Source organism: Coenobita brevimanus, chromosome 28 (genome assembly GCF_032717465.1).
Source record: "Coenobita brevimanus isolate Jiangsu-jjx chromosome 28, ASM3271746v2, whole genome shotgun sequence".
Classification (NCBI taxonomy): Eukaryota; Metazoa; Arthropoda; class Malacostraca; order Decapoda; family Coenobitidae; genus Coenobita; species Coenobita brevimanus.
The window spans coordinates 3,441,076-3,461,392 of NC_136981.1; the positions used below are offsets into that span (position 1 = coordinate 3,441,076).

Sequence of the window (20,317 nt, forward strand, 5' to 3'; positions counted from 1 at the left end):
CACTTTTTCGAAAAAAAATCATAATAAATAAAGTTTAAGAAATTCTTAAAATCTGCTTATTCCAAGAGGAAGCCACATCTTTTGGTTCTTTTGTGTGCTATTGTCAGTTCTTAAACTTGCGTCATTTCTTGGCAGTAATCCAAACTCTTAAGGTCTCCAAAATGGCCGAACCATCCCTCTTGGTGTGGATGATTCGGCCACTGGCGTTGGATGGTTCGGCCACCATGTGGGATGATTTGGCCACTTGCCTCTGGGGCTCATTTAAAGAAATACAGTAGGAAAATTAAGAATCAAATTTTCATCTGTGCTGACATGATTTATTGGATTTATTTTTACCTAAACAATCTCCTTTTAATGAAACAAGGAACAAACAATCTCCTTATAATGAAATTAAATGGCTCTACTCTTGCCTATCTCAGATAAAATAAAACTATAATTTTGTGAAAGAAAATATCTGAGTCAAATGAAAGCTACTTCTCTTACATGCTGTTTACTCTTAACGCATTTTAAATCCAGGGAAACAAAAATCCAAAGTTGTAATACCTTTGCCTTCGCTTAGTGCTTTGTGAAACTGGTTCAGGTAATACTCCAATTATAGCGTTTCTTGAAACAGAAGCTTCATCAATTTCTGAGGGAAAGTAGAGAGAGAGAGAGAGAGAGAGAGAGAGAGAGACTATGTAATTTTATAGAAAAAAAAGGTAAGGGGATGAGGCTGTTATGATGTGGCAGGGGTAAACCAGCTCTGCTGTCGGGCCCTGCTGCAGATGTCACTGATTGCATTGCGCAGTTGACCCTTGTGCGGTGTGGTGCGGTGAGGATCAGTCCGTTCTCCCCTTTGGGGCTAAGATGCGAATGAATGTGTTTGAATGGATGAGTAAATGGGGAGTGTGTCGTCCTGTCTCGGCTACCTCCCTTTCCTTGGGGGAAGCAGCCTAGGTATATAGATAGATAGATAGGTAGAAAAAAATTGTTAAATAAAGAAAATAAATCATTAGATAATTATGAGAGATGGTTCGGCCACCTGGCAACCCTGCCGAACCATCCCTCACTTCAAGTGGCCGAATCATCCCCCATGTATAAAGATGTACACATGGCCCCCCGAAACCCAGAGTTCATAAGCTGTTCGAGTGTTCTCTACTCTCACGTCACCTATAGACAATAAATGATATTTGCACTATATATGGATAACAACCCTGAAGTATTAATGGAGCTACTGCTTACGTTGGATCACCGAAAAAGTACATAGGGGTCATGAAAAATCATAAAATCTAACCTGATGTTGCTGTTTCCCGGCCAACCAAAACAAAAACACATGTGCCATTTGTCGGCAAGATCACGCAACTTCATGTGAAATCTCAACGATCTAGGTCCCCTACATTATTCAGGAAGGCCAGTGGCCGAACCATCCTCCTGGCCGAACTATCACTGCTCTCCCCTAGAGTTAGACAGGGTGGCAATGAAGTTAGTCGGGGAGTGAAAGAAAAAAATGGTAGATTACTAGTGGAGAAGGGAGAAAAAGTGAGCAGATGGTGAGAACATTTTAAGGAATTGTTGAACATAGAGAATGAAAGTAATGCGAGTATAAGTGGCTGGGGAATGGCTGGGAGAAGGAGGGAGGTGAGAAGACAGGAAGAAATCAGTAAGATGGAAGTTGTGGAAGCAATGAAGAAAGTCGAAATGGGGAAAGCCCCAGGAACTGATGAAGTGTGTGGTGAAATGCTGAAGCATGAGGGAGAGATAGTAGTAGAATGGATGTGGAAGATGTGCAGATTGGCCTGGGATGAAGGTAGAGTCCCGGATGACTGGAAGTCAGGTATAATATTATTCCCTTGTACAAAGGAAAAGGGGGAAAAGAAGTGTGGTAATCATAGAAGCATCTGTCTTCTTAGTGTAATAGGAAAAGTATATGGTAGGATACTTATTCAGAGTTAGGGAAATAACAGAGGAATTAGTTGGAGATGAACAGGGACGTTTTAGGAAGGGGAGAGGTTGTTTAGATCAGATATGCATTCATAGATCTTTAGTGGAAAAGTTTCTAGAGAAGGGAAAGAAGTTGTATGAGGCCTTCATGGATTTGGAGAAAGCATATGACAAGGTGGATAGACAAGGATTGTGGAAAGTATTAGGAATATATGGAGTATATGGGAAGTTGTTGAATGCTGTGAAAAGTATGTATGAAGATGCTAAGGCTGCAGTGCATGTGGATAGTGAACTGAGTGAATTTTTCTATTTGAAGGTTGGGTTGAAACAGGGATGTGTCATGTCTCCATGTTTGTTCAATCTGCACACGGATGGAGTTATAAAAGAGTTACAAGGCAGGGCAATGGATGTTGGAGTGGCCCTAATGAGAGAGGGCAGTGTTTGGAAACTCCCTGTCCTGTTGTTTGCAGATGATCCTTCCGCTCAACTCCTCAATTACAATCTTGCAATCCTAACCCCCCAGGTCTCTCCTTCATGGGTGCACTACACATCCTTATAATCATTATTATTTCTGTATGTCTGAGCCTATGAATATTTTTCTTCTTTACTGCCCAGGTCTCACTAATATACAGCATTACACTCCCAACATAGTCTGCATACAATAGCCCTTCAGCACAGAGGGACAGCCTTCTCAGTGTCAGGAGAAGCAAGAGCTCCCTAAATCACCTCCAGCCATTCCTTACCCTAGCTACAGAGCTAGTTCCAGCTCCATCTCGACCACATGATATTTCCTACTTTCCTTAATGGACTTATATGGTTGAAAAACTTCAAAGTCACCTCTTGGGGATCAAACCTATACAAGTCTGACACACCGACTGCGGCAGTTCTAACCATCAGGTGCCTATCTACAAAAAGGAGAATATTTAATGCCTGCCCTCTTCTCTCCACTTTCATGCAAGCCTCTTTACCCTCCCCTTGACCTCCCTGACTGCTTTATCCATACACATACCTAATACCAAAAGTGGTATCACAATGTGTACCGTACTTCCAAACATGACTGAAGGAAATTATTTTAGAAAAAAATATTTATTTTTGATACCAGTTAACATAATTGTTTATATTAAATTACAAACATCTTTGTCACTGATGTGTACTGTATTTTCTTTCCAACTGAGTGCTGGAAGGGCCAGTGTCATGAAATCCACACTATCACTGGTAGTGACGAAACAGAAATCAAGTGCTCTATCACAGGTACCAAGGCATATGTTATGTAAAAAAAAAAAAAAAAAAAAAAAAAAAAAAAAAAAGTGGGGCAAGGGGAGGATGCCAATGTCCACATAAACGCTTTTTACAAGAACCTCCTTGCAAGAAAAAGATATCTACCATTTTGAGGAGTGAAAAAAGACCCTGCAGAAAAAAAAAAAAAAAAAAAAAAAAAAAAAAAAAAAAAAGGGCATGGGAGAGGGCTGAAAAGTGAAAGGCAGGAGATCAATCCACAGTATCTCCTTGGCAACATTTTACATGGTATAAAAACCACCAGTCACCTCTTCAGGAGGGGGCACCATTTGTGCAAAGGGTGTGGCCTTCACCTTCAACTTGACCTAAATGCTCTACCTCTACACCACCAGACTTTAATGTTAGCTAAAAACACTGGGGTACAGAAAAGTAAATAGCCTTCAACGGTTACTGCAAAATGGGTACAAGGTGAATTATGTCTGAGTTTTCTCTCAGTCAGAACAGGAAACAAAGATTAGAAAAATGTATCAATGGTACGAGCTTACAGTTTGGTATACTTTGTATACCAAACTGTAAGAATTATGCTTGATAACAGAGCCTGATTTCTAAATTATACTGTAAAATGCAACTCCAGTGAGCTTTTCTTACAATGCCAGATTTGGACACTTGCCCTTCCAACTTGAAACCTTTCATTCTTGCCTAAACTTCAACTCTTTCACAAAGTTTGGTCAAAATGGGATCACACCTATTTAAGTTGATTTTGCCATGTGACACTGACTTTTAACCTCTCTTTTAAAAAACAACAGGTCAATCTCTTGGCTGACCCTCAATATTTTCATCAAGCTCAGCTATAAAGTTCTAGAAATACTGGCTGTAAAATCTTACATACATAATGGGGGATATTGTAATTTGCATTTCTACTACAGCCAGACATCTTAATCCTGGAAGGGGTGGCCATGAACAAACCATTTCCCTAAACTGTAAATTTGGCTTTTCTAAAACCCCTTTATCTTTGGGGCATCCTTTATATTATATTAAGGATGATGCTCGATTTTAATTAGTTTAGAAAAACATCCTTGGGCTGAAAGGGTTAGAAACAAGATCAGTTAACTCCTAAAGCCTAAGGATATCACTGATTTCTTCTCACAACTGCCATGTAATTTTATTCAGATCAGGAATGAAAACTTTGGCATTAAAAAAAAAAAAAAAAAAAAAAAAAAAAAAAGTCAACAAAAAGAAAGCCATTAAGCTTCTGACTTTGCATATTCTGTAAACATCATCATCTGTAATGTAACATTTACAATGGCTCCAACATGCTTGTATGTGTTGGCCTTGGTCACCTAATGGTAGGTCTCAATGCTGCTTCCCATGATTCCCCCCTCCCCCCCAATATAGGGATGCTTGACACAAATGATATATCAGTCTTATTTTACTTCCTTTGAGGTGTAGGGGCCTGAGGCTAGTAGTGCAGTACATTTAAAAGTAGATGACCAACTTACTTCCCTAGTGACACCATCCATCCATCATCCAATCCTACATTGCCCCATGAGGGGCGTAGAAGCCCGGGCTAGGCAAGTTGGTCCTGACATTTAAGATGAGAGTGACCAGCCTCACTCATCCCTTGTGACACCATATGACTAAAAAACATCCAGTCACCACTTAGGGGTCAAACGTTTGGTAAGCTGTCAATACAAATGGGTCATTCTAAACACCAAACCATTAGACAACATGCTATATAATCCAAGTATAATATAAAACACTCCCAAAATTACCAAATGACACTGACAAAGAACAAACAGCCCCCAGCTAAACTGTTAATTATGGGTTGGCTCATTTTGTTCAAACAATCATGTCACATGAATATAGTATACAGGTAAAACATAATTCAACCCCTTCAATCCTCGTGGTGTCCCTTATATTATATTCTGTTCTTGTTGGTACTAGATGATTTATGCAGCTCACAGATGGCATCTCATTGTGAAGGGATATAGTATGCCACATTTAATCCATTTGGTTTGAAGAATCTACCCTAAGCTGAATAAAATTACCAAAAGAGGGAAAGGGTAAAATGAAAAAGACCTCACTGTGCTCAACAGGTTAAGAAGAGATGACCCAAATGCCAGTGTAAGTATTGGCTAATCATCCCCGGAGTCATCCGCCGCTGTACTTGCTGCTGGTTCATCAGTCTTATAGTGGCGGAATTCTGGCTTCAGTTCCCACATATTCTTGTGTGGGTTCTTCACGTTGTAGTCACACATCTCCTTCAGGATCTCTTTCAGGTACGTCTACAAGGAAGCAAACATGTCAGTGGGTGAGTGATATTGTGACAATGATGATCTCTGATGTTTTCCTCCCTCCTGGGAACTAACAAGGGCTGGCAATAACAGAACTACTTATAGCTACTGTATCCTCACATACCTCTCTCAATCTCATAAACACTTCAATTCCTCTTCTCCCTCTCTCTCCACAATATGTATATTGTTTCACTCTCTTCTTCCATACCACATAAGGTCTGCCTCTACCAACATTACTCCCGATCTCACTTTCACACATTTTACCTATGAGCATTGTTTGTCTATGTCCACATCACCTCAATATATTCTTTCTGATCCACTCAGTAATTCCACATCTTACTGCTACTGCTCTTTCCTCCTTTCCCTAATGCTCATAAATTTCACTGCTAAGTACATAATTCATTTTCCTTATGCCTGCAGCTGTTCTGAGAAAGTCATTTCTAAAGCTTCCAACCTAAAAAGATCCCTGTCACTCATTGTCCAGGTTTTACTCCCATGTGTGTGTGTTTGCAATAAAAAACTTTCATGAAGGACTCTCTTAACCCTATACTAACTATCCTACCCTTCAAATTACAATCAAGCTCTCCAATCATTCTTTTCCCTTCAAAAGATATCCCCTTAACCTTACATTCTTTTTTGTATTCATGAAAATAGCTCCCTTCGAGGTGTAGGTACTCAAGGTTAGGCTACCACAGTCCAGTGCATTCAACTATAATACTTCCCTTGATGGTTTTACACAAAAGAAAAATTTTAATTCGACAGCTGGGGATTCAACCTATGAAAGGCAGTCACTCCAAAGGAGGAGTTCTAACCATCAGACCACAAGAAAATGGTGTTTTGATGTGGTGAATACAGACTAAATAAAAAGAAAATACCCGGTATTTCATACAATGACAAACATTTTAGGTATGCCAATGAAAACATTATCAGTTGCAAGAAATGTGAGAAAATGCAAAATATGCATTAAAGACTCTCACACCACACACACATATCCATTTATCATTCAGTCATTCTCTGCTCTTAGCACAGGAACGCACAATCACTGTCATCCTGACTATGTGCTCCTCCATACTGTACACAGCCTAACTTATTCAACCAACTTGGTCCCCCGTCAACTCCCTAACCTTCTCAACTTTCTTCTCTCACTTTCTCACCTGCTCATTTACCATATCCTTCCACCTGCTTCTTGGCCCAACATGCCTCCTCCCACCTTCAAACTTACTCACATCTATCCTTTTTACTACCCATCAAGTGCTCAAGAGATGCCTTCACTTGATGGCACCAATGATTAAATAAGCATCCCTCAGCTCCCTCCCAATTCCCATTAAGAAGGATGACGGTCTCCAGAAGGGAATTTTCAGCTTGCAGTCCATTGGGTTCACCTCCAGATGAGCTTAAAGCCACAACAAAACAGCAGCCCTATCTGCAGTACTGTACATCCATTCTCTCCATATGACCCTACCAACTAGGCACTGGAGCTTCTATCTATTATCCGACTTCCTGACTCCACATCTTTAATGAATAAGATTATTTCTTATCCTACCACTCTGAGTATTCCACGTACATCCTCAATAATCCCATTTCCATTCCTCTTACTCTTGCCATACCAAAGCCACATGCCTAAATCACTGTGGGCATTAACACACCTTCACACAATCCTCTTGCTGCCTCCATATGCAGCCCTATAGTTACTATCACTGTATTAGCTACTGCCTTCCCTATGCCACTCTACTTTCCACTTCCTCTGCACATTTACTCTCTTTTCTTATACTGTATTCACCAGCAGATAATCAGCTAAAAATAATAAACCTACGTAACTTACAATAGGTTGTCGTGTAATCTTTTGAAGATCTTTGATGTTATAGTACTGATGCTTTTCAAAGGCTGCATATAACATCTCCATAACCTTATCCTTATCATCACGTGCCTTCTTGCCCTCAGCCTTCTTGCGCTCCTCCTGCTCAATCTGTGGGTAAAACATGGCAAGAAGAAAAGGTAAACTAGTAACTTACACTGTAATTTCATTTTGTCCCCTTTGGAGTGTGAGGACCCAACTCTAGACTACTTATTCTACAACATTTAAGGGTAAGAGACCAACTTACACCCTTGACAACATGACAGAAAAGCTATGTTCACCTCTGGGACTTAAGCTACAGCATGCAAGCCACAGCCCATTCTGACCCAAGAGCTCTACTAAAAGATCAGCTGGCATCTAAAGGAAGGTACAGTCAATTAACCCATTCAGCCAGCAGATGGCATTTTTAGTCAAATTAATTCAAAATCTTATGTGCACCTTCTTTTCATTCATCCTTTGCACACTGTCATTTCAATCTTTAGTCTTTCTACATCTTCAAAAACACTCAAGTTTATCCTATCCATTACTGTAGAATAGAATTTGGAGCTCTATGTGAAATTCCAGTAAGCTCTAATTAAAATTCTCTAAATTTCATGAAAAGTTAATTTGGTATGCAGTACAGTCCTTCCCCAACCCAAATTTGTTTGCCCATCAAACTTGTGGGTAAATTTTCTATTTAAAAAAAAAAAAAAAAAAAAAGCAGGAAGTATCAAGTACTGCATACACTCCTGCAGTCATCAAAACATACAATGCCAAACTCCAACACCATACAATAAGTATTTTCTACAACAAATACATCAAAGATTAATATCACTATATTTGCACTACTGTACTGTGATCTTGGCACTGTACCAGCAATATAGCTAGGTTTTTTGTTTCACTGTCTAGGAATATATACATCCTCCAAATTCCTCCCTATCCTCTGAAAGGCAGATAATGAGGCACAGCAGGACAATATCAGCCTGATGTCCACTGTGTTCATGTCCAGATAAACCTGGGACAGTAACAACAATAACAAAAACAACAATAATGACTTTCATGCCACAAAACATTCTTGATGTTCTCCCAGGCTTATCTGGATAAGAACCTGTGGACTGCAGGCTATAGCCCCCCTTCTACAAGCTACCATCCTCCATTTGAAGGATACAAGGGGAGCTGAGAGGTATCTACTGTATATAATTGTACAGGGAAGATGCCAGGCTATATTGGTGTCACTGCATGATGGTGTTCCTCTCCTGCATTATAACATAGTGTTGCCGTGACTTTAGATGCAACAAAACAATGACATTCACTTACATTGTGCTTATGATTGGTAATGGGTTTGTAGACCTGGAATGGACGATCAATAAACTCTGCCTTCCGTGCTGGCTGTCCTGCCTTCATCACCGCTGCTCTCTTCTGGTTCAGGTAGTTAGTATCCACTGCCAGTAGGAAGCAAAGCTTTAGGCAAAATAATGGAAAAAAAATCAATAAATTTGGTGGTAGGTGGGGGCACTCACCATCCACTCGCTCTATGTAGTGCTGCTCTCGGATGACTGCCCTTTCCTCTCTTCCTTCCGTCTTTCCTGCCTTCCTCTTCTGTCTTTTGTTCCTTCATTCTTTTCCCTTCCTTCTGTCTATGGGTGACTCTACACTGAGTGACAAGGCAAATGGTTACCTGTACACCAGGAAATCATTTACTACTCTGGGTGGTAATCACATAACCAAACTATGGCACCTGGAGGTTCAGTGAATAATCAAGGAGCTCCAGCCAGATTGAGCCTGTGTCAGTTCATATCCATGGGACGGTTGGGGTTTATTGCTTAAGTAATGCCATGCAGGGATGAGTGGGGCTGGTCACTCTCATCTTAAGTGTCAGGACCAATTTGCCTAGTCCCAAGCTCCTACCCTCCTCATGGGGCAACACTGGATTAGATGATAATGATGATGATGTATAAAATAATAATCATCATCATCATCATAAAATAAAATAATCCATCCATCCACCATCCAATCCTACATTACCCCATGTGAAGCACTGGAGCCTGGGGCTGGGAAAGTTGGTTCTGACATTTAAGATGAGAGTGACAAGCCTCACTTGGCCTTGAGCGGCATTACGTAAGCAATAAACCCCAACCATTCCCTAGATATAAATCTGCACCGGCTCAATCTGACTGAAGCGTCTTAGTTACCCAATAAACCACCAGGCGCCAAAGTTTGGTTATATGGTTACCACCCAGTGCAGTATAGTAATTGGTTTCCTGGTGTACAGGAAATCATTTGGTTTGTCACTTAGAGTAGAGTTACCCACAGAGAGAAGGAAGAGAAAAGACTGAAAGAAAGAAAGACAGAAGAGGAAGAAAAGAAGGAAGGAAGAGAGGAAAAGGCAGGCACCCGAGAGCTGCACTACGTTGAGTGGGTGGATGGTGAGTGCCCCCACCTACCACTTTTCAATCTTCCTAAATCTCCTATGTCAAGGATGTACTATTTGACAGGCAAGCTGCTGCCTAAAGGTTTAATGCACAGGCTACGTGAGGATATAATATGTCCTTTTTGATACTATCAGTTGCTGGCTGGGGTTATTTCATGACAGCATCTATTGGAGACTCCTAATGTCCTCTCCTTTGTCAAATCCAAGTATACCTCATGAAATTCAACATCATAATCATCCTCATTGTTTTCAGTTTTATGCCTGTTGCACAGGTCTGACAGATTCACCTAATGGCAATCTTCTACCCTGCTCTGTTTTGTGGCAGCTCTCTATTAATATCTCTAGATCTTACATCATCACACACTACTTTGCTCCATGTCTTCTTTGGTCTACCTCTCCATCAACAGTGCAGCACAACTGTACCTCTATAATTCGTCACATCTTCCCCTACCTTCCCATGGTGCATCCCTTAGAAATGTCCAAATCATCTCAATTTCCTTGCTACTTCCTTCCTGATGTTTTCCTCTCCCAACCACCTTCTCAGCTCCTTTATAATATCTGATCATCAAACTTTTCTCCGCATATCAATCAGACCATTTTCAGGTCATTTTGTAACAGTTTCAATATATGTTCCTCTCACTCCATAAGTGACTGCCATACAATATGACTTTCAACACAGGTACCAAACAATTCCCCACTGTGGACAAATAGAACAAGATGTCAGGATGGGTAACAATTCTCAGAGCTTTTTCCAACCACAATGCATTCTTATAATAGTGTTCAGTGAGCTCAGCACAACATCCTGCACTAACGAATTACTATGATAGTAGAATTTGTCCAGTTTCCAGTGACTCATTTTCCATCACCATGGAACTTAAATCATCACCACTGAGTGGTCTGGCTGCACTCCTACATCTATTAAACCTGAAATCCACCACAGGCCTCAAACTGCCACACACATCACTACAGTACATTTACTGTAAACCCAATGTTTGCAACCAGTATGGAAAATACTATTATTACCCACACCCTTCCTACATACAGCACATACCCAGTTACCTGAATCCATAAAAGGTCAAATACCACACTGACAGATCATGGTATTTATTATCCCAATGTCTACTCTGAAACCTTTTGACTCCATACAATCTCTTCACTTTTGGAAATTTTCAACCGATGCATAAATCTTGTAATAATACTTCTATTACAATTATGAAAAGCAGTGGGCTGAGGAATGATCCCTGGTGTAGCCTGACCTAAATGTAAATCTCTTCGATTTAAGTTCCATTGACTCTAATCCTTCTTTAACACTTGCATACATTGCTATAACTACTTCAACAATTCACTCAACTCCCAACTTTCACTGACTTTACCACCTTCCTCAGGACACTATCAGGAGTGCTGACAGTCCTGAAGGGCCTTTATAATCAAAACAATCTGGCACTCAGTCACGCATCTCTTCATCCAATTTTTTACTACTATGATATTTAATGGCCAAAACTGACACCCGCCATTGCTAGCAGTCCAGGATTTTTAAAGCAGGGAATAATGGTGCTCAGGAATGTCAGATGACTGGATGCCACCAGTGAACTGCCACAACTTTTTTATGGCTGGGCCTTAGAAACCTACTACACTGTCCTGTACGTTTATACCCGTGAAGTTATCTGAAATCATTATTCTTTCATGTGTGACCTAAATTAAGTAGATCAGTCATATATAAACTGGGTTTCCTCAGTGATATAGCAATTCTAAAACTATTTAAGCATGCTCAAAGAGTGACTGGATGGTAGGCAACAGATATGCTCCAGATTCTGAGCAATTACTGTATATCTTTGGCAATAGCTTGGCTGTCCCCTTGAATATACTGACCTACTGGTATTGTTTTCATTGTGATTTTCATACTTCCACACAATTTTATTGAACTCTGAGAGAGACTTATGCTTGTGAAGAATTTAATGGAGAAGTTACACAAAATCTTCAAGGTATAGCAAGAACACACACACAAAAAAAAGCACCTATTTAGGTTGAAGAATTTAACTGTGAAGTGATACAAGATCAGAATAGCTATTTTTGCTGAATTATATCACAGATGAAAAGGGATATGTAAGAAAAGAGCTACACAGTATGTTGCTGTTGTTGTGGCCTCAGGTTCATCTGGATGTGAACCTGATGGAACTGCTGTCTGTCGATGTCCTTCTGCAGTCCACCACTCCACACATTGGGAATAGGGAGAGAGATGAGTGGCATTTTTATTACAAGGAAATGGAGATACCCAGTTATATCCATGTCACCACATGAAGCTGTCCCTCTCCAGAATCTGATCTATATACAGTACTTCAGGTCTATGAAAATATATGAAGAATGCATCATCATCTGTAACTCCTTTCCCACCCTAGGGCATGGTGAGGAGTAGCAATGTCCAGACAGCAAATGTCCCACCTTCCAGTCCAGTCTGTGTTGTTATTGGGAGCAGACTGAGTACAGTAGGTGTGCTATTACAGTATCTCTCTCTTAGTTTATCATTTGTCCTGTTGTCATCATGGGCCCAAAACATTCAGCAAGCAGTGGTGGTGACAAAGCAAAATGCTTCTTGCTAACCTTAGCAAACAGTTACTCATGGCCAACAGTCTTGCTGACTTCTCCACTGACAAAGATCCTTTCATGGAGCAGTCTAAAATTCAAGCATGGATTGGACATGTTATTAGCTCCACACAAACAGGAGCAGAAAGATCTCCATAATAAAATAAAACAAACATCTACCCTTTGTTACTTCAAGCTATCATCCAAGTCAGCTGACAGAGGTCCCCAGTCTTCCTCCAGCATGGCACACTAGCCAGCTGATAACCTTCATACTGCTAACATGTGCAGTAAATCACTTTCTACCATACTTTTGTTTATTTGTTTATGATTACCTTTGGCACAATGCAATATGTGCAATAAAGACAGAAAAATAGTACCGGTATATTTACCATGTTATACCCCTTTTGCCATTGACCTAGGTTTCCCTAACCCTATCTTCCCCATATAAAGTTAACTTCGCCAACCATGGTTTTCCCAACCATGGTGGTTTTCAGAAACATAAACCCCTGTCGATGGTGGGGCATTACTGTATGTGAAGAAAAAGCAGCCTAGAGGCAGTTCTTTCATGGCCATCCCCTGTTTGTAGGTTTCCATGAGGAAGCAAGGTGTCAGAAATGATGATGATGATCACCTGATGGAATGGTATAGGGTTTAAAACAACATATATTCATTCACCCAGAGGGTGGCACTGAAACATTAGAATAACCTTGTCCTCCAAGGTCACAGAGATGATGATGATGACCACATGACTGAAGGGGTTTACAGTAACTATAGGAAGCAGAACAAGATCTATTCACTTACCTACAGGCTGGCACTCAAATTTCTGAATAACTTGGCCCTCCATGTACAGCTTCTCCTGTTCTGGGACAACAGAATCACTGGTGCTGGCTGTGGAGTATAGGAAGTTATATTTTATCCACTTAAACCTGGTGATTGTAAGTAACGTCCTTTTTAGTTTATTATTGCTGTCACCAGATAATTTGATTAAACTTGGAAAGATTTATTAAATCTAAATCTAAGCCCCCAGTTCATAAAGTCAATATTAATCTGAATAAAACTGTTAGATGACAAGACAAAACTAGAAGTCATCCCTGGGCTCAAAGGTTTAATAACAAGGCTTAAAAAATGCCATCTCTCTAATTTGAATGTAAAGCTGAAAAAGCAAGTAATACTAGAATATGGTGCTAAGTGATAATAAATGCCATGGAAAGGATAAAAAGCTATAGTACTGTCTTATTCTGCCAATGAGATTCAGGAACTAAGGTAGGAAAGGACTAAACTCTCCAACCAAGATAGGTGGACAAACAAGAGCAGGGCATTCAATCAAGTATTTTACACAGAAATACTGAGCAAGAGTGGGTAAGTCACGTACCAATTTGTATGACAACCAGAGTCTTACACTAGAAGGTGCACTACTGAACAAGGTACAGTTTACCTCCTCATTGATTCTTATCAGCAGCTACCAAGAATGATCAACTATGTTTCAAGATGGTGCAACACTGCTGGTTCAGGTACAATTCACTTCCTAACTGACTCCTTATCAGTGGCCATTAGCAGAAATCAACTGTTTGTAAGGATGATGCAACAGTGCTGCCTTGCATTGCATGGTATGATGAGGGAGTTAAAAATATGACACTGTATTTTTAAACATGGAGTCCCTGAGTATCATAAAAGGACATGAGGAACGGCCAGCACAAGGGAAATGGATGAATGAAGGGAGGCAAGAAACGGTTGAAGTTTTACATACATTGATCAATTCAGTAATTGTGCATTCCCTATGTACAATGCAAACTCATTAGCTGCATATACAAAGATTCAATGTACAGACCTGTATATTACTTAAAGAACAGTTAATGTACCTGTGAGTACTCTCATAACTGTTTTAATTCAGGAGATAAAAGAATACTGACCATATATCCCATACTTGTAACAAAAAGTAACTGCAATGAATGAATGTATGGGAATGGAAACTTATTCCTTGTACTGACTGACTTAAAGATGTTGGGATCCCACTGCCCAACACTTGTGTCGCATGCACCTCACAAATACAGCATAAATTAGTGTTCTATATCTTCCCACTCCATGCATTCAAGGGAACAAAGCTAAACGATGAACAAACAAATATATAACTACCTTTATATTTTCTTACACATCTGAACACATGAACTATACAGGGATTGTTAGAATATTCTGGTTCTGAGACAAGGGATACAGGAAAGTACAGTGGTGTTCGTGATGTAGCAGATATATCATGATATAGGACAGTAACAACAGCAGTGTACGGTATAAAACTGTTCTAACAAGCAGTGTTACAAAGCTACACTGGAAAAGAAGTACACAACAGACACTGATATGAGTGAGATTCAGCAATAAAAACTCAAGTTGGCTGTATCACTCACGGACAGTGCAGGAAAAAACCCCGAGTGTCATCTCTTTTACACTGTGGAGGATGAACTTGTGTTCCCTTGGCACTGTGCTGTCCTTTAGGATATGTTCACTTGATGAGAAGGTCACCGTTGGAAGCTTCCCAGGGATTCTATCATGTACACAAGAACAGCATATAAGAAAATCAAGCAATCCGTCAGTCAAATGAAGCCATGCTTCCTCATAAGGGGACACCATACTAAGGCTGGCCAAGTGAAGCTGATGTTTTCTATGGACTGGAAGGTAAACCAAGTGCCAAAATCAGCTTATTACTTCCTACCAACTGCTGGAAATATGGTGAACAATTAGCAACAATGCATGCAACAGCTATGCAGAACTGGGATGATACCTCAAGAAATTTACCTGAAGTACAGTAAATCCCCTTTCACCCATCCTGTCTGGGTTGCATGTATACATGATCTAGTGTTTTGTAGTATTATTGTTACTGTATTATCATTATGATTACAGCACTGTATTATAATATTATATTATACTATAATATTATAGTACAGTTTCAGCTGAGACATTATGGTTTAAATAATGGTGATTTTTAAGAAAAACACCTACTGGTGGTTTGGGTGGTGAAAACAACCCCAAGATGTGATGGGTTAAGTAGGAATAATAGGGGCTGAGGCCATTCCAACTTCACTGAAATTCAGAATTATGGTATGTTTGAGGCCTCTTGACTAACCAGGAAAAAAAGAAAAGAAAAATCAATTACTATGTTTGCAGAGGGTGTAATCCAAGCTTAAGGAGGGTCTTTTGGCAGGATACAGAGGTGTTGGGGGCACATGGTCACTTCTGTGCAACATTTTTTAACTATAATCACAACTGCACTACCTTACACTTTATATACAGGCCTTAAGAACACTTAGGGTATATTTTATATACAGGCCTTAATCATTACTGTAATGCACTATTGTATGCAAAATTAATAACTATCAGAGTCACTGCAGAAAATTTGTGCAAGCAACTTTGAGGACACACTGCTTAGGAGGCTGTATGCTGATGCTAGACTGAGGTGGGAGGCGGATGATGTGCCCTCACAGGCTAAAACATGATGAACCTAGTGCATCATGCTGAGATCTGGTTTCCATTAGACGACATTTTATGACTTAGAGGAACTTTTCATTGAGTTTTACTACAATTTTTTTTGAAAAATTTAAATTATTTTCATCAAAGAATATCAAATGCCATGCTGACTTAAGCATAATTCTGAATTAAAGGGTTCCAACCTATGGAGGTTTTACTGTACTAATAAAAACTAGCTCCTACATTTTACCTCCACCCCAAGTGGTAGGTAGTGGCAATCAGCACCCATTCACTTCATGCAGTGTTGCTTACTTCTTTCTCCATCTGTCATTCTAATTCACTGTCTGCATTCCTTTCTTTTACCTCTCACATTCCTTCCTGTCACTTTTTGATACTCTTCTCTCCACTTCAGGTAGTTCTACACTCAGCAACATGTTTAATGGTTTCCTGTAACCCAAGAAACCATTTGCAATGCTAGGTGATAACCATATAACCAGATCACTCGATGACGTGGAACCTATTAATCTGCCCGTTAACTGGGAAGTGACACACTTATACTGCATCCACCAAGGAATCAAACCTTCATGCATTTCCCTGTGCCTCAATGTGGTGACATGCTCTCACCAATAAGGGGACATTGGTTCACTGCATGGGATGGCCTTGCAGGGGCAGTTGCTTGTGGTTCAAGGGTCTGCCTGGCCAGACAGACTGTAACTGAGCAACAATAACAACAAGAATCTCCACCTGAAAGGAGCCTACCCTCAGACATTTATTAAAAAAGGCATCAAACCAAATTAAATACCAGTATGACCTCCCAGTAAAACAAATAACTCAAAGTCAAATGGCCACCCCTTATGGGATTATGGCATCTGGCAATAAATAGATAGACAGACAGACACATTTTAAACTGTGAAATTCAGCATGATAAATCATAATACTGTAAGTACTGTACATACATAAGGCAAAAGTAACAAAAGAAAAACAATTAGCAAGTACAGTAATACTTAGTTTCTTGGGAAACCTTAAGGTTAACACATATACCAAACAGCTAATTTAGATACGATGATTTTGATTACTACCAGTTCTGTACCTACACACCCTCTACTGTGCTGCATAAGGTGTAAATGGGTATATGGACATGAAGAAATACATGACACTACTGAAATATACACCAAAAATAAAGTTTTTTGAAAAGTTTCCTATTTTCCAAGTTTTACCAGACATGAATCAAGTAGGGCTGGATCACATCTGTGTAAGGAAAATGAGGTACCAATCAGGCAGTCATGTACGGCTGTGCCACATGCAAACAGAATTCTGGTAAGTAGAGATTAGCATATATTGTACAATACGGTACATGATGGTCCTCATTACATGTAAGGGATGAGTTCCAAAATATCATACACTTTGTCCATAGATTCTGTGCTATAAACAGAAGGAATTGGAAAATCACCTTCACAGGTACGGTATCTACACTATTCCTGCAAATTACTGAAGAATGACAAGAATAAATAAATAAATAAATAAATAAATAAAAGACTGAATAAAATGAGTACTCACTGCAGTGCAAAATCCTAACAGAATACATACTTGTGAATCCTGAGTCTGCCGACATCCCCAGGACACTCTGCCCATTTGTCCTTCATGTACTTTGGTATCTGTGGAAAGAATGGAGAATGACAAAAAGTCTGAGTCAGACAGATGGAGAAATGGGGAAAGAGTGACAGGAAGAGAGACTGTGGATGAAATGGAGTGAAAGGAAGGAGAAACATATGAATGAAGGTACTTCGAATTGGATGGAGGGCAGCTAGCCTGATAGCACAGAACAAGGCAAAATGGAGACAACCTGCTTGTGATTACACGCCATGGGATTAAGGTGTCTGACTATAGACACAATCTCATTAGGTATGAAGAATGCAGGAAATAAAATGGTACAAAGCAGTAAAGTCAGGCATGCAAATCTAAGAATGTTAATTCACTACGGTAGCGAAAGATGTCACAGAAACTAACTATGAACTGTGCAACGAACTGATTCACGTTATCATTTCTTAAGAATCCGGTGTTATGGTTATATAAACATTTGCCAAAGGCTACAAATTATATCTAAGCTGGCTACGAATCTGCTTCAGAATAGAGTGAAGAATGACCAGCCTACCCTATGAGGCAAACAAGAATGAAGTCTCAACTTGGCGTTTTACAGTGGGAAATAACATATTCCTCACCTTCACGAGCCAAAGGCCTCGGCTACAATTAGTGTTATCCAAGTCCTTTTCTAAATGTTGTCCACTCATCTTAAAAAATAACTCTTGATTGTTGTGATCAACAAAATCTCCCCTCTGCTTTGCTTTTACTTATTTCTTCTTCTTTCTTGTGCAGTTTGTATTCCCCGAATCCCCGTGCCACAGCCAGCAGTGACGTCATCAAAACAAAGCGCTAGTGATGTATCCCGGATGTATGGCGGCATTTCAAACATGATAAATCTGGCCAACACAGTTAATAATATTCTAGAAACATAAATACTTGCTACTAAGTACATGTGATAAGTCTGTTACCTGTACGATGGTGCAGTACAATGCAGGACAAACAGCCTATCTACTGGTGTTCTTACAGAACGTCTCTAAGGGTGGTTAACTATGATCGACATAAATTCGATGCTCGTAAGTTTGATTAACACCAACTGTTAACTTGACCGAGTTAATTGTCTACTCATGTGAGCACACAGATTTGGATCTATCTGTCCGCTTATTGATCGACGCAACATCCTACAACTGCTGACCTCGACAAAAGGGTTATCCAGGTGATCCACTTCTACACACTACCCATAATCATTGGCTCCTATCTTTTCACTTTGTGCTTGGTAGTCCTCTTCGCTTTCCAGCCATTACTCCCCACTCGCTGGGCTTGGTCAAATTACCTCAGAACTTTTATCTTTACTAGGCAACTAAATTAACCTACATACCAGACCCTTCACGATCTCCTTCATTCAGTCATATATCCCCTATCCACCTCATTCTACTGGCACTTCTGTGTTATATAGCTTTGAAAGGACCAATAGATATCATTTTTTGCTTTCATTTGTATTCCTTTGTATTCTTTTGTAACGCTGTTTCAAAAAGATTGTATGATCATCGGTCAAGTAGGCTTCTTAGCATCGTTTCTTTTGTGGTTTACTCCTGCCTATGTCACATCAGCATTATCGGGTATGTTATCGATGCTAATACTGTTTATATTAAAAAAAAAAAAGCATATATTGTTTCCCCCTATACCTCAATCTACAGCTGTTTAAGTCCAACTGTTACAGATTTTTTTATGAATGAAGACACTTGTAACCTGGTGTATGCATTATTTTCTCTTATTTAGTTGTTTTTCCTTCCTCTGTTCTGTTACTGTAGAAAAAAAAAGAGAAAAAAGCAAGCTGTAGTAGGCAAGATAAATCATAAACGGAGAGGCGTTAAGAATACCTCCTAAAATGCGAAATTATGGTTCAAGGTCTTTATTTTCTCGAGCATAGGAGGCTGACTATAATCTTTTCACCTTAACTTGGCCAAATTTCCGTCTTTTTGCAGCTTAATTCCAGTAGTTCAGTGGCAGAAAAATCTATAATATTACGGTTCTACATCTTTTTCATAGCATGTCTTCGTGTTTAGCATCATGTGCACATGTTAATCTGCTGTAACAACTGAGCATTCAAGATGGACAGATGGCACTGTCAGAGTAAAATGGGTATATTTGTCATCTCTTCCCTGATATATCTTCACTATTGGACCTCATTGTTCTGTTTAATGTTATTTATGATTTTTTTTTGTTATATGTACTGTACATGTCAGCAGCAGCAGCACTAGTGGTGGTGGTGGCTACTGGTGGTGGCAGTAGCAGATGGAGTAATAGCAGTAGCAGTACCAGCAGTAGCAGCAGTAGTAGTAGTAACAGTAGTGACAACCGTAGGAAACTAATGCTGCACTCCACTAGCATCCTTTCAATAGGTGGGGGGGGGGTATGATGAGGGAGGTTCGTGCATCCGAGCAAGTCCTCCTTCTGGTTGAATCGGCGCCACGACGGGAAGGCGTCCCTCTCCAGCACCTTAATACGGACACAGATGGCATAAATAACATATGAAGAATTATCAGCGTTCCATTTCGAAAAGAAACAAACGGAAAACTTCCCACGGTTCTATCCCTATCCCCCAGAGAGGAGGATGGTGGGTTGCTGGAAAGGGAACTACATTCTACAGGTCACTGGGGTCACATTCAAATAAGCCTGTAGTTGCAGCTACTACTACCACTATTACCACTACTACTACCACCACCACCACCACCACCACTACTACTACTACTACTGTCACCGCTGCTACTATTACTATTACTATAACCTGACAAGCATCCCTAGTCCCTTTCGGTTAAGTTGATGGCCATAATTATGTAGCCACACGAGGGTCAATTCGAGTAGTACATACGGATCATCGCATTTTCTACGACAGTATTCATGTTGAAGGAATAGATGAATCCCTTCAGATGAATAAAAGGCGACTCTAGTAACCAAGGAGACTCATTCCTACCTCATAACTAAGGT

At 39.9% G+C, this 20,317-nt stretch overlaps 1 protein-coding gene across 1 annotated transcript; it reads right to left on the bottom strand.

Moving 5' to 3' along the window:
- Nucleotides 1–4,430: 4,430 nt before the first annotated feature.
- On the bottom strand, nucleotides 4,431–18,052 carry TfIIFbeta (transcription factor TFIIFbeta). Its single transcript, XM_080268470.1, has 7 exons — nucleotides 17,971–18,052; nucleotides 17,339–17,406; nucleotides 14,695–14,831; nucleotides 13,097–13,183; nucleotides 8,602–8,726; nucleotides 7,273–7,416; nucleotides 4,431–5,441 (listed from the first exon to the last, which is right to left on the bottom strand). Exons 1-7 carry the CDS (start codon nucleotides 18,037–18,039, stop codon nucleotides 5,292–5,294), a joined length of 780 nt encoding a protein of 259 aa, XP_080124596.1. The 5' UTR covers nucleotides 18,040–18,052; the 3' UTR covers nucleotides 4,431–5,291.
- Nucleotides 18,053–20,317: the final 2,265 nt, after the last annotated feature.